We start from the raw sequence: 14,842 nt of genomic DNA on the forward strand, positions 1-14,842 counted from the left end.
GAGTCCGGGCTGCCTGGCCTGGGCGGGGTCGACGTCACTGGCCAGTCCTGTATGGCAGGGGTCCGGGGCTGCTGACCGGCCCCGTACAGTCTGGGGTCCAGGGCTGCCGGCTGGCCCCGCAGAGTTCTGGATCCGGAGCTGCTGCCCGGCCCTGCAGACTCCAGGGCTACAGGCCGACCCCATGGGGTCTGGGATCCGGGGGCTACCCCATGGGTTTGGGGTCCAGGCTGTTGCCTGTCTGCCCAGCCACCTGGCTGCGCACTGCCCGGCTCTGCACAGCAGGGTGTGGGGTCCCTGCCACCTGGCCCCCTGCCCAGGACTCCACTCCTGGCCCCACTCCGTGGAGGGGTCTCTGGGCGGGAGGCAGTGGGTCTGGGGGGAGGGGGGCCACTGTGGTTCTCAACCTGCGGCCCAGGTAACACATTTTGGGCCACATATGCAGCCCACAATGATAAACAGGTTGAGAACCACTGTTTTAAATGCATGCGTAATATAAACAGTGTAATATTTTCTAGAAGTCCTTGGTTACTAAAAAGTCAGTGAAAAACCTTCAGCAAATTTCACATACATATAAGGAAAGACAGTATGACTAATTTTTATCAAAATAAATTTTCAGATGGAAGTAATTTGTAACTGTCTTAAAGTGAGGTAATATCACAGGGAAAATGCAATCAGAGTTTGGCATAGGTCCACATAATATAAACATGAAATGCTGTATGCACACCATAAAATGCTACTGCTTTTCTGTAAAGTCAGTGAATATTTCTTTTGCTTTCAAATTTACATTTAACTGAACACTTTCTTTAATAAATACCAAAGTGGGCTTCATAGCTGTAAACTGTGTACACTTAATTGTAGGTTGGTTTTTAAGTGGGCCAAAACCATTCACTTTGAAAACAGAATCTTAACTCTGCTAATTATATAATTGAGAATACTGAGTTATTAGGAACAGTCATTTCTACAAAGTTACATGGTCGATGGAAACCTATGTTTGGAAAGCTGGCAGTTGATACACATTTTTAACAGCATAGACAGAGATGTAAGTGCTAGATGCCAAGGATGGCTTCAGCAAACCCAATAAGGCATGCCAGGTTCCAAGGCTACCATAATACTGGCAAAGGCAGAATAACAGTATATTTACAATACATATAATTCACCTCATGAGGTGAACCTTAAATGAATTCTTATTTTGTAACAGCAGCGATATATACAATTGTGCACAGGATTACAGGGAGGCAGCAGTCGTTAGCTTTGGCTAAAAAGCCTGTCTTGCATGAAGGATGTGCAATGCTCAAGTTTTGAATTTTATTAATCTGACAAAATGTGCACAAAGGACACCGGGAAGACTCCTTTCCTCTCTGGCTGTCCTTCGACATGGCCAATCTGCAACAAAGGAGAAAAACATTGTGGGTTTCTCGCGTACTCCATATAACAAAACACTGTTCCTTGTGCATATCAGTACAAGCCTGGTGATGGTTCTTGGACATTTCACAGCATGCCATCTAAACCCTTGCCAAGGAAGCTACATTTTGATGTATGTTACTCTTCAATATCTTCCACTGTCAAACATAGACATCAGAGTTATATTTTGTTTTATTTGGATTAATATAATCCTCTGTCTACCTTGATTACAACAATATTTGGATTTGTAAAGAGATCAATAACCACCACCAAACATTGTTGTAACTGGGATAAATAGAGAGACAAGTTAAATGAACTAGAACAAAAGGATCACAGTTGGAATGGGACATCTGGAAGAGTCACATATTCCACTGAACCAAACACAAAGAGGAGAGGTTCTCTTGGCTGTCAGATTAACCTATAATTATACTGTATCTTGTAAGAGAACTGAATTAATGCTACAAACTCACTCCAGAATGAGGAATCTTGGGACTATCCTACCCTAGGAAGCCGACTGTGGATGAGAAGAGCAAAAGAGAAACCTACAAGTTTGCTAAAAATGGGAAGTTACCTGGAATAATTCTACAGAGATGGGTAGAAGAAATCCTAGCAAAGCATTACATACCAAACATGGAAGAGGAGCAGGTAATAAAGGCCCCACCCCACAAGCAAATTGGAGCATCAATGATGTCTGTCACTCATGTTTACAAAAGGATCGATCCAACAAATTTCAATAACTTGGAAATGAGGGGAACAACCATACCACACACACCAAATTTGTACGGGAAACAGTTTGCAATCAATCCATAGCATAATATACATTCATAAAGAGGTATCCAAGCAGTTTCAAATCATGAATAAGTCATTATCTTGTGTGTGGACATTTCACAAACTGGAGAAAAGCTAAATAATTTGTCCACTACACATAGTTTGCCCAGCTCTAGTTAACAGTATCAGAACAGCATGCCTTGATTTATCATACAGTCAGTGCTTTTCTAGCTCTTAATGCTTCTTTCTAGGTTGAAGATTTACCTTCTGGTTCACTGTTTTCAGAATAGTAATGTGCCTCTCACTGCTCTATAGGTTACCAAAATGGAGAGGGGCAATAGGTGAGCCCATTGTTACCCCCTATGGAGCCCAGACTTTGAAGCAAATGGCCCAACAGCCCTTATCCCCCAATCCCAGAAGCACCAGGTGATTCAGAGTCCTTCATGGAATTTCCCAGGGGAATGGCCTTTTAAGAAGGTTCCAGCATCCTTCATGAAGGAGAGACTCAGCAACCACTGCCAACAGTGTCAAAAGACAGGGCAAGGGGACAAGCAGAGGCTACCTCTCTCCAATGGTGCTAAGACTTTGGAGGCACATGGCCCCAGCAAAAGCCTTCTCTTTCCCAGCAGTACAAGGTGATGATTCATTCACAGCCTTGGGAGCCCTGATGAGGTCCACAATTCTGGAGTTTGTCAGCTGTTTTGGGGTCTTGCTAGATTGACTTGGGTGTATGTGGAGGGATAACTGAGTAAGGAGTCAGGTAATGGGCAGGTCTCAGTGTAACCTTCCCAGCCTCAAATTGTAGTTACCACACCTTAAACTCCATAAATCATCAGCGTACTTTCTGCCTTTTGTACCTGACATCTACAGGACTCATTCCTGTCCTCTGAAGAGAAGTAGAGATGGGACCCTGATTCTAATTGTGGCCTTTGAGTGCTGCTGTAATAACACCACTGCCACAATATCTGAGTTCCTGCAAGCCATTTCCGCACTCTGAAGATAGGCAAAATCAAGAGTTATCAAGTTTACAAACTGAATGGTCCAGAAAAGCCATAATAAATTCAGAAAAAAATTAGTGCTCCCATGTCATTACACAAATTAGGTAGAGTATCTCTGCTAGAGATTTGAATTGCCTAAGGCACAGTCCTGCATTATTAGGGAGATGGAATAGATGACATAATAGGTCTTTTCCGTATCTAACTTCTATGACGTGTCAATTTCTTCTTGGTTCACCTTGTCATACCTACATATCGACTGCAGAATATACTGGGCTCAATTAAAAAAAAAAGACACTGTTCAGTGTTTTTTTGACAAAAATAGGTATTTTTGTTTGCAAAAGATGCATTGACATACATAGATGCAAGTGTCACACTGGGAAATTGCAATTGTGCATGCAGCTGCATCTTTTGCAAACAAAATCTTAGGTACACATTTCTGAAAATTAGGCATTATTTTAGCACTATCCATTGTTTTTAGCTTCCTACAATCCAAAAGCTAAATACATTGATGAAAGAGAATGAATGGCAACCTTAACTCCAAATTTCCTTTTGTCAGTCTTCACCTTTAAATAATGCATATGAAATGTAATTTCTTTTTTTTTTTTAAAAGAATGTATAAACAAATATAAATAAATTAAAGCAGATAAAAGAAATGTTTCCACATATATTGTAAGTGAATACTCGATGTTGGAATCACGAAGACAAAAGAGCCATTAAACTGTTAGTTTGGCTTTGAATCAAAGACACATAAGTGATTAATGCATTAGAAATCTGCAAGATGGATGGCCCATGACATATTGATAACATATAAGATCCTCTTGTTTTTCAATGTGAATGGAATTGTTACTACTGACATTCACAGGACATACAACATATCTATCCATTTATCAGTGATTCATTGTCAATACAAATTAATGAGGCACATCTATTGGCCTAATTATAACTGTGTGTCCAGACAGATAGACAATATAATGGACAAGTTCGATAAATTCCATTTTCAAGATCTGAAATTTCAGGATTATGTGGACATCCAGCAGACCATTTTCTGAGATTTCACAACTGTTTACTGATCTTTATTTTGACTGTATGTAATTATACACAGATTGGGAGAACAGCCATATGTAGCAGTGCAGTTACCTGCATTAGCACTGTAAAAGAACCTCTGTTTCCCTTCCCCACTGTTTCCTCCTCACTGTGAGGAAAAGAAACTAAAAAAAGCAAAATGTTTTAGCACCTTCCATCTGGGCAACAGTCCTTTAATACTTTGTTCTGAGTCTGAATTCTGACAGGAAATCCTGAGTGTGGTAATCAGCGAGAAGAAACGCTGCGTCTGGCCCAGACCCGAGACATTATGGACAGCACTGCAGCTGGACTGGTGCACTAACACCTGCTGGGACAGTGCAGCAGTCGGAATTGCATTTTTATTGGTAAAATTTGTCTCATTTCCCTTCCTTACAGCTGCAGCCTCGGGAAGCAGGATTCACTAGGGCTTGGGAGGAAGCTAGCAGAGGATGAAGGAAGGATTGGGCCTTAGGCTAGGTTTGAGAAACCGTGAGGTTAGCAACAGATTGAAGATTGGATCAGGTCCAGGAACAGAGAAGCAGGGGAGTGGGATCCCGGAGGAAGACAGAGGGTGAGATAAGGGTAAACTGCAGAGTAAGGACAAAAATTGATCAATTGCATGTAATTTTGGAGGGGAAACCAACAGTGCATGGGATTAATTACAACAATCATATTCACAGCAACTATTGTAACTAGCTTAATGTTGCTGGTGAATTCAGACAAGAACCACATTTTATCATTTATCAACAAAGATACACACAGTGTTTAAATGGAAAGATTTGCAGGGGTCAAGAGGGGAAATTTGAGACTGCCTCATTTGGTGGAAAGCTTCTGAATTCCAAAGGCAACAAAATATTGCATTTCAGAAGTATCTCTGAGGCTGGCAGGGATAGTTTTAGCAGTGTCCCGGGAAGACTGTCTCCCCACAAAAGGAGGTAAATTCCTTGCCTGCACACACCCATTTTCCTTCAATTTGAACGCTGGATGCAAGTTTACATAAATCCTGTTGCATAATTTTTTGACAAAACATGCAAACATTAATGCAAATTATGTACAATACATGGTATGTTGTCACTGCCCAGTTAGTTTCCTCTAGTCTAGGGTAAAGGAAGGAATCAAATAAAACTGGAATAGCAGCAGTACAAGAATCAAAGAGAATATAAGGTCTCTCAGTAAGTTCAATCATCTGAAAACCTATGAAATGGGGTCAGTTTTTGCTGCTGTCCCTAGTAGTTGCTAACACCATTAAGAATGGGAGTCTGCATTTAAGTCTCTGTGAAGCATAAAATAATTGGATTTCTCAATGAAGTATGATTGGTCTGATGTTCAGGAGCTTTAAGTAGGTCAAATAAGGTGTAGCATATAGAAACTATGAGTAAGCTAGCTGCTACTCAGCTGAGAGTAATGCCCAATGAAGTGTCAATTATACAGAATTTTCATAAAAGCAGAGATACATACCCACCACTCTTGGTCCTCTTCACCAGTTACTATAATTATTTCTCCTTCTACAAATGTAAGCTCATCATCATTGTCTGCTTGACAGTCATAAATGGTCTTCACTCTCCTAACTTTGTTTTTCCCCTAAAAAGTAAATACAATTTTAGCTGAAAGAGCTGAGAAAAGGAATAAATATATAGAATTTAAATTTTGGGTTTTGGCTATGATTTATTCTACAAATCCAGTGCATTTTACCCATAGTTTGTATCTCTGATTGCAGGGGGAACCCTGCCTTCCCCATCTCCCCTGCCTGCTCCCTAGCCCATCATGCCACAGTGCCTTGTTTCATCAAGGTTTTTAAACAACTATATCAATGTTAGAAAACCTGACATCTAACTACTGCCTAATTAAATGATTTAGGCCCCACCTATACTTACTTAGACCAGAAAATAGTTTTAACAACGGTTCTGACATGGTTTTAGTCTATATACACTATCCCTTTAACGTGTATGAGAATTAAGAATAGGGCAAAACCAAATTGAAATCCAGTCGCCAATGAAATTCAGAAAGATAGGGGAACTGAGGAAGTTAAAGAATTCAAACCCCAGCATCTATACCTCTACTAAAGTTTTGGTTCCAGGTCCAGTGCAAAACCAAAATGAACCTATTCTTTGGTTCTGGAACAGACACAGACTAAATCTAGCAAGACAATATTTTCATGAAAATTTAACTCAATGGCAGAAATTCCATATGAAGATCTACTCTAGGATGAGTGGCACTATTTTGGGCTGATCTCTCATGAGAATGGCTTGTGTTAACTATTCTGAACCCAAACACAATCAGTAGGTCTGATTCTGCCCTAGTCTGCCAATTTAGATCCAAACACTGCCCCTCTCCAGATGCACCCAGTTTTTCTGGGAACTGTGTAAACAGTTTCCAAACTTGACTACCTTGGAAGTATATGATCTGTTATTATACATCACATTTCAAACAACACTCAAAGACTAAAGGAAGGCAAATAATGATAAAAGCTTCAGAAAGCAACAACTAAGAAGAATGGTAAGCAAACCATGCAAGCTTAGTCAATAAGACAATGTGAGACTCAGAAAAAATAAGATTGAGGTGGAGATGGTACTTGTTTGCAAATATATAAAGGAATGTTGAATAAAAGGGAAGGGATCCATTAGTCAACACTGGACTTAATATGCTGTACTAAAAATCATATTAAATAAACTTCAAACCAGTTAGGCAACAGAGCAAACTATCAGGAGAGGTTGACAGTCACCATTAATAGATACCCAAGGTGAGAGTAGGCACCCAGCTCCTAGTGATATTTATACACCATGAATAATGAAATCAATCATGAAATGATGCAGGGGAATGGACTTTTTCCACCAACTAGACTGTATTAATTTTTCTAGTTCAAGTGAATTTCTACAGAAAGCTAGATTTCCATACATGTCTCAAGTTATAAAGACGTGAGGGAAAGTGACTGACATTGCTTCAGGTAGTCCGTGCTCTATTATTAATATATGGGTGACATTTTAATAATCTGCCCACTTTAACTCATTAAAGTGATGGAAAGGTGAATGCCAGCCTGAGGTGGTATCTCTCTCTGGAAAGGACTGTGGGCTGGATTTTAAAGGAATGTACATTCAGAGGACAGTTTGGGGTTGTGATGTGTAAAGAAACAAGTATTTTCAAGGCATCTAATTTTTGCATCAAATGCAATTAATAATAATTTTCTCTCTTTGTGCACCCAAATCTGTCACCCCATCCTAAAATGTCCGTATATCAAAATATTCAGGAAGAGGTTTTGGTGCTCACAACTCACAATGATAGTTGCTGCTTTGCTAATTAATGGACATGACGCCTCCAATTTGTGCTCTCATTTACAGCCCTGGCCGCCCCCCTTCTCTCTCTCCCCCCCACCCCCCGCTAGCCGGGGCACATCTGCAGCGCAGGGAGTCCCCCCTGCACCCTGGCTCTGGCTGTGCTGCAGGTGTTTTTTTTTTTTGCTTTGCCGTTCTGGCCGCCCCATTTTTTTATTTTTTTTTTGCTTGGGGCGGGCAAAAAGCCAGAGCCGGCCCTGGTGACTGTTAGTACTAGGTGTAGTTTTAATGATACTGAGACCAAATTTTATCTTCAAATCCCATTTAATTCCTTAAATATTAGTGGTACTTTGTCTTACCTACTGTATGCTTCTGAAATACCCGATTCCCTCAGACTAGTAAGAAACAAAGACTATCCCACAGATATTGGTGGCTGTCCTCATAGGTGTTGTTATGTGGTGATGCAGCATTCCATCATCTTGTGGTGACAGAACACAGCAAGGGAACCAGATGAGAAATGTATTTGAAGAGTTCACGTCTCTAAGCAGCTCCATTGCCAGCCAAACATATGAGTGTGAGCGTGCATGCACAGAACCTGGAGCAGCGCAGAGACACATTTCTGGTGCTCCCTCCCCATTTCTATAAATATCATTTAGATTAAGCCAGAACAGCGAGTCTACACTGATGTAAAAACAAATATAAACGGAAGGTCCAGCAGTTCATCCTCAGAACATTTGGAAATATCTAGTGTGATTTTCTGTATTTTAGAAGATATTAATCAAAAGATTAATGGGTTATTTGCCTCTTTCCTCAGAGGGAAGAGGGAGCTTGCAGTAGTGAGTTTTCCCCCTCCCTTTAAAGTAAGTGAATAGGCAACACTTGGCTGGGAGACCTCTTGTGGTCCTTCTGCTGTCCCACCTACTGGTAGGAAAGCAAGGAAGTCCAAAAGACAAAAACTTCCGTTGCTCTCACTTCCGATTACTCTGACTGGTGAGTCCCTGTCTCACCAGTCAGGCAGGAATGGTGAGCTGAAGAGAAAGAGTATGCTCTCCTAAACCCAGGAGAGGAGGAGGAGCTCTCCCCCTTCATTCAGCAAAGGAGAGGAAGCTGTGTATCCTACCTCAACCATTTGCATACCCAGCTTGCTGGATAAAAACACTTTATTATTTTTTGGGTAGTTCACAGGATGAAAACCTTATAAAAGTATGTTTAACACCTCTTCTTTATCTACTTGGATTGTGAGATAAACAAAGGCAACTCTACAAGAATAACTAGTGTGTAGCCTGAATAAGTGTCTTAGTAAATTAGACTAGGATAAATTGTTCCTACTATACCTAAGTTTGTTAGATGTGAATTACATTGAAGTGTAGTGGCGAGAACTCCAGACTGGGTTCCAGTTCTGTTCCCAGCTTTGCCACTGACATGCTACATTTTGGCAAGTCAAAATTTCCCTCTGTGCCTCGATGGGCCCTTCTGTAAATACAGTGATACTTATGCACCTTTGTTAAGCATATAGGTGCTAAATATTTGAATTATTACATTGTCAAAGTTGATTTTTTGTGGTTGACATTTTAAGTTTTGTAACAATTATTAAAAAGGAAGTTTAAAATAAAACCTATTAAACCCTTTTCTAAATATGTTCAAAATCAAATATATGTCCCAGTTATTTTATGTGTAGGAAGCAGAGAGCAAAGAATTAAAGAGAGAAAGCTTTACAAATGTTTCTAACTCCTTAACGCAGAGAAACCCACCACTTATTGCAGAAACATAATTTGCACCCTTAACACTGCCAAAAATACTCTGGTGAATTTAAGTTGAGTGCCTTGCTCCCAGGCATGACCTTTTATGTTTTTGTATTCCTTTTGGCATGCAATAGGCTTTACCATCCGAAATATTATCTGTTGAAACCGTTCAAAAGCATACATCTGTGCTCAAATTTGTGAGCTGTCACCTGTTTTGTGCACACAACTAAAGTGCAGTCTTTTTGCAAATTTAGCTTTAGGAGAACTTCAAAGCTTGCCACGAGGCTTTCAGCACGTTGGAATACTAGAACTACCCACCATATTTATTTTCCTGGGAAGCGGCACTGGGGTCTCTGGCAGGGTATGTGTCACATCATTAGAATCTTCAGATACTTGCTTTTGGACGGTATCTCTAGAGTGTACATTTGGAGAAAGATCTATGGAGTGAGATTTCTGATTTGCCTCTGAGGGTTGAGGCTTTGGTGATGATTCTCCAGCTTGAGTTTTAGCCAATACCTCTCCTAGCTGAGGTTTTGGAGGAAGGTCTTTCATTTGTGGCTTTGGCGGTAAGTCTCCAAGTTGTGGTTTTGGTGGCAAATCTCCTAGCTGAGGTTTTGGGGGTAGTTCTCCTGGTTTTGGGGGTAGTTCTCCAATTGGAGGTTTCTGGGCGAGTTCCACAGGCTGAGGCTTTGGGGGCAAGTCTCCAGGTTGTGGTTTCTGTGGTAGATCGATCGACTGTGAAGACTTCTGAAAGATTTCCACGTGTTGATTAGATCTATCTATTGAAAGATGATGACTGGTTTCTATTTTTCTTAGTGCCACTAAAACAGAAAGCAAAACCAGGATATTTTCACATGTATTTCATGGACAGACAGAAAATCTCATTTCCCCATATTACATTTAAGAAGAATCTGAAATATGCAAGACAACTTCTTTTCTTCTAGAAAGATTTATTTCCATCATACAAAATGTAGAAAGAGAATTTCTATTTCAGGCTAACTCCAAGAACAGATATCTACAATGAAAGAAGCTAAAAAGCTCAAAACCTAGCAGTTATCTTCAATAACTGAAGATGTCAGATATACTCTGAGTTACCTTTCACACATTTTAAATAAAACACTATTTCCCAACAGTTGAAATTAATAAGCAATATTATATTTGTGATTTAAAAGAAAGGATTGAAATTTTAAAAAATGATATTGCCTTGCAGTTTATCTACAAGAGGTGGAAAATACGTAGGTCCTTTCAATCAACATTTATTTTTACATTTTCTTAGCTTCACTGCTCTTTCTTCCTTAGACTCTTCCATTAAGTGTGCCAAGCAAAACTCGACTGGCATGACTGTACTTAGCCATATTATACAGGTATAGAGGTATGAAGCCTGATACTGAGAGAGTAAGCTCCTTGATGAAAGTACCACATCTTTTTGACTCAGAAAAAGGGATAATTTCATACTGTGTTAAACATTTGCTTTAAGGTCAAGCAACACCGTCAACACATTTAAACCTATCACAAAATAATATCACACATATACACTATTTATAATATAACCTACTACAAAAATACATTCACATTATATATGATGATCCTGGTTTTTAGATGAGAATTGTGCCCACATTACTACAAGTGAGAGATGATTTAGTCATACATGTACATAAGAATGACTTCTACACACGTGATAACACATATGCAAATAAGGCACAAATGAACCAGGTTCAGGCTGAAAATCAGGCCAATTTATTTTAACTGCACTCCTGATATTAAATAAATTTTTTTAAGCCCTCCAAAATGAGGGCTTCAAATAAGACAGAATATCAGATTTGTTGCTAGGTAACACACTCCTCAGAAAGGCTGGAACAACCACTTGCTATGGTTTGAGAGTTCTGTATATGGCCCAAAAGTAATTTCAGCCCATGATGACAGTCAACGCTAACCTAACTTTATACCAAGTGAATATTGACTTCTTTTGCAGTGACACCTGTCATCTCAATTACACCTTAAAAGGACACTGTTGAACTGAATTAATTTTCTTACCTGTAAAAAACTGAATTTTTAAAATTTGTATTTAGTTTTTGCCACTAATGCTTTGCATTTCTCTTATCTTGCAGAATGAAGTTAGACTGGCCAGATTCATTCTTTGATTCTCCTACTTTGGAACAATACAGTTGTAATATCCATTGACACACACACACACACACACACACACTGGCATATGTAAAATTGTGCTATATTGTATATGCTTACACTCAGTGTGTTTGCTCACATGTGTGTGTGTACGCGTGCAGGGGGGTATGTATATTTCTCTGTTTTCTCCAGTTCTTCAGTTAATTCTGGCACATCACTCAGAGAAACAGGCTTTCATTGACCACCTTTTCCTCCCAATCTTCTACTCTGTTTGTTTCTCAAAATGGTCCACTCTACAGACTATGTTTCAGAGTGGTAGCCGTGTTAGTTTGTATCAGCAAAAAGAACAAGGAGTACTTGTGGCACCTTACAGACTAACACATTTATTTGAGCATAAGCTTTCGTGGGCTAAAGCCCACTTCATCAGATGCATGCAGTGGAAAATACAGTAGGAAGAAATATATATATATATATATATATATATATATATATATATATATATATATATATATATAAAGAGAACATGAAAAAATGGGTGTTGCCATACCAACTCTAATGAGACTAATTGATTAAGGTGGGCTATTATCATCAGGAGAAAAAAAACTTTCAAACAGTTACCTTCTTGTCAACTGTTTGAAATGGGCCATCCTGTACTTTGACAGAACAAAAAGGGAAGACTTTTAACCTCTTTTCTTGGCCCAGAACAACTAGAATAGGGGGATGTTTTTCAAAAAGAACCGAAGTGACTCAGGAGCCTGAAGCACATTTTCAGAAGTGACCTAAGTTCCATTGATTTTCAAGTAACTTTTGTAAATGGGATTTAGGCTTCCAAGTAACTTAGACAATTTTGAATTTTTTTACCCCTGGATCTGTATTATTTAACATTTATATTCCAGTAATAACACCAGACCCCAATCAGTGTCATTGGTCTATTGTGCTAAGTACTGTACAAATACATGTGAATATGTGGTTCTTCTGCAAGGAGCTTATGATCTTGGAATAAATCAGTAATGAAGGAGGACAATACAAATACACAGATTCTTACTGATTTTCCTCCAGGTTCTGCAGGATTTCAGCTTTTGCACTAAAATATATGTTTAGTTTTTTGACAAAATCCTTGCTGATTCAGCAAGGAAAATCCCTATAGATTTTGCCAGAATTTCCAGATGTGATGTCCCATAAATAAATGTCTTTTGCTGAAAACACCAAATTTATGAAAAAAGAACAGGAGTACTTGAGACCCTTATGATTTATCATCACTTGTTTAATACACACACACACACACACACACACACACACACACTTCAACTATGTATATATCTTTTAAAAAAGTCTTACCTTTTTGAGGTAGTTTAGGAAGAACTCTTGGGCCAAGTGCAGTCTTTGCAGACCCCATGCTAATCAATAGATATGAACTATCAGTATTTAAACTTATTGAACAATGAGTTTACTGTGTTCCATTTCTAGTGCCCACCCACTATTCAGAAAAAAAAATTATAGTAAGAGTTTATGCATAGCCAGGACACACAATGTTGTCCATGAAATAGCCCTGAAACGCAAAGCAGTGTTGCTTGGATTATTCAAATAAAGGAAAAAGCTGTGCAAAGCCTACACATTGTTAATACTGCATGGCACATCTGTTCCATGGATAACAAGGTGTGCATACATGTATATTTAGAAAACTGCTTAAATTGAGAGGGCAATTCAACTGACAGATTTTGTTTAAAGAAGAAGCAATAAAAGCACAAGTCAAGAACTTAAATTAACACATTAAAATAACCATATTAAGTACATAGGTAATACAGTCCAAAAGCATGCAAAATGGTCTAAGATAGTCTATCTTTTGCTTTGGGTGCTTCACAGTTCACCCCATGTGTATACTATTGTAATACACACACCGTAGCTAGAGTATCACTATCTGTTATAGATAAGTTTGCCAAAACAGTCCATCTGTTTTTTCAGTTGTGGATAACTTTTCAAAAGCTTTACCAATTAAGCTCAAGTTTTTCAAGCCTGGTCTTGGTCCAAGGCTGAAACTTTTTGAAAGTCTGAACAACAAAATTTGAGTAATTTGTATACAAGGAATATGAAAAAATACACACTCCCCAATAAAAATGCCTTATGACCTTTTCTTGAACCCAATTTGCACAGAAACAATTTGGGGATTAAAAGATTAAATTTGGCAGGGAGATAACTCTTCTTGATAAATGTCTTTGAGTATTCTGGTGAAAACTGGTTTTGATTTGGTTAAGTTATGAGACTCTGAAAATTGCATTTTGTGCATGCTTCATAGATAATGAAAGAGATTTCACAACCATGTGCCAACATGCCAAAGGAAGACAGACTGCTCTCCATCAGACAGATCCTCAGCTAGTGTACGTTTTCATAGGTCCATTGACTTCAATAAGGTAGAGCTCCATATGAGTCCTACCGTTTTTACTCCATATTAAAATAATGAGTGAATGAAGCAAAGCTTTGATCTTCCAGTAAATGTTGCTCAGGGAAGTGCAAAATGAATTAAGCAATTTTTTAAGAAATTATTTTCCTTGCTCCTCTACTCTTCCTCCACTACTACTTTGTTCTCCTTTCCTCTACACTTCCCCTTTACTTGAAACCCTATGTGAAAGTGCCATCTGACATGATAAACTGACAATGAACAGCATATTTGAATCATTCAAACAAGTGAGATCATTTTCATGTATTTTTTTTTATACAAGGACTGCAGTGTGTTTAAATGTGTAGTTTATTCAATAATTATTGTAATTTTCATTTTTTTCTAGGGGTACACCACTTTCTGCACAATCATAGAATTATATCAATGCTTCCCTAAGTATAAAATTTGCACTTCAAGGGGTTACATGTTTTAAACTGGTAAATACGACTGGTATAGTACATATAAAAAGAGTAGTATTTTGCATTTAACATGTCATACATGTCTAACATACAAACACAAGAAAGACAACAAAAACAATGTTCTAATAAGTTCCCACTATGACCCTTTTTTTAAGATCATGCATAGATGAATTTGAAAGTAGAAGGCAGCTTGGGTGAAAGTGATCATGAAATCATAGAGTTTGCAATCCTAAGGAAGGGTAGAAGGGAGAACAGCAAAATAGAGACACTGGATTTCAGGAAGGCGGATTTTGGTAAGCTCAGAGAGCTGATAGGTAAGGTCCCATGGGAATCAAGACTGAGGGGAAAAACAACTGAGGAGAGCTGGCAGTTTTTCAAAGGGACACTATTAAGGGCCCAAAAGCAAGCTATTCCGCTGGTTAGGAAAGATAGAAAATGTGGCAAAAGACCACCTTGGCTTAACCACGAGATCTTGCATGATCTAAAAAATAAAAAGGAGTCATATAAAAAATGGAAACTAGGACAGATTACAAAGGATGAATATAGGCAAACAGCACAGGAATGCAGGGGCAAGATTAGAAAGGCAAAGGCACAAAATGAGCTCAAACTAGCTAAGGGAATAAAG

General features: G+C 38.9%; 1 protein-coding gene across 1 annotated transcript in view; it reads right to left on the reverse strand.

Moving 5' to 3' along the window:
• Positions 1–416: 416 nt before the first annotated feature.
• Positions 417–14,842, reverse strand: part of ASAP1 (ArfGAP with SH3 domain, ankyrin repeat and PH domain 1) — a 288,493-nt gene continuing 274,067 nt past the window's right edge. The window contains exons 27-30 of the mRNA XM_026659939.2: positions 12,703–12,761; positions 9,559–10,061; positions 5,688–5,810; positions 417–1,383 (exon numbers count right to left, since the gene is read on the reverse strand). Of these exons, the coding sequence (XP_026515724.1) occupies positions 1,309–1,383; positions 5,688–5,810; positions 9,559–10,061; positions 12,703–12,761 (760 nt within the window). The 3' untranslated portion in view covers positions 417–1,308. The remainder of the gene's footprint in view (positions 1,384–5,687; positions 5,811–9,558; positions 10,062–12,702; positions 12,762–14,842) is intronic.

Source organism: Terrapene carolina, unplaced genomic scaffold (assembly GCF_002925995.2).
Source record: "Terrapene carolina triunguis isolate 2854851 unplaced genomic scaffold, T_m_triunguis-2.0 Scaffold58, whole genome shotgun sequence".
NCBI classification, from domain to species: domain Eukaryota; kingdom Metazoa; phylum Chordata; order Testudines; family Emydidae; genus Terrapene; species Terrapene triunguis.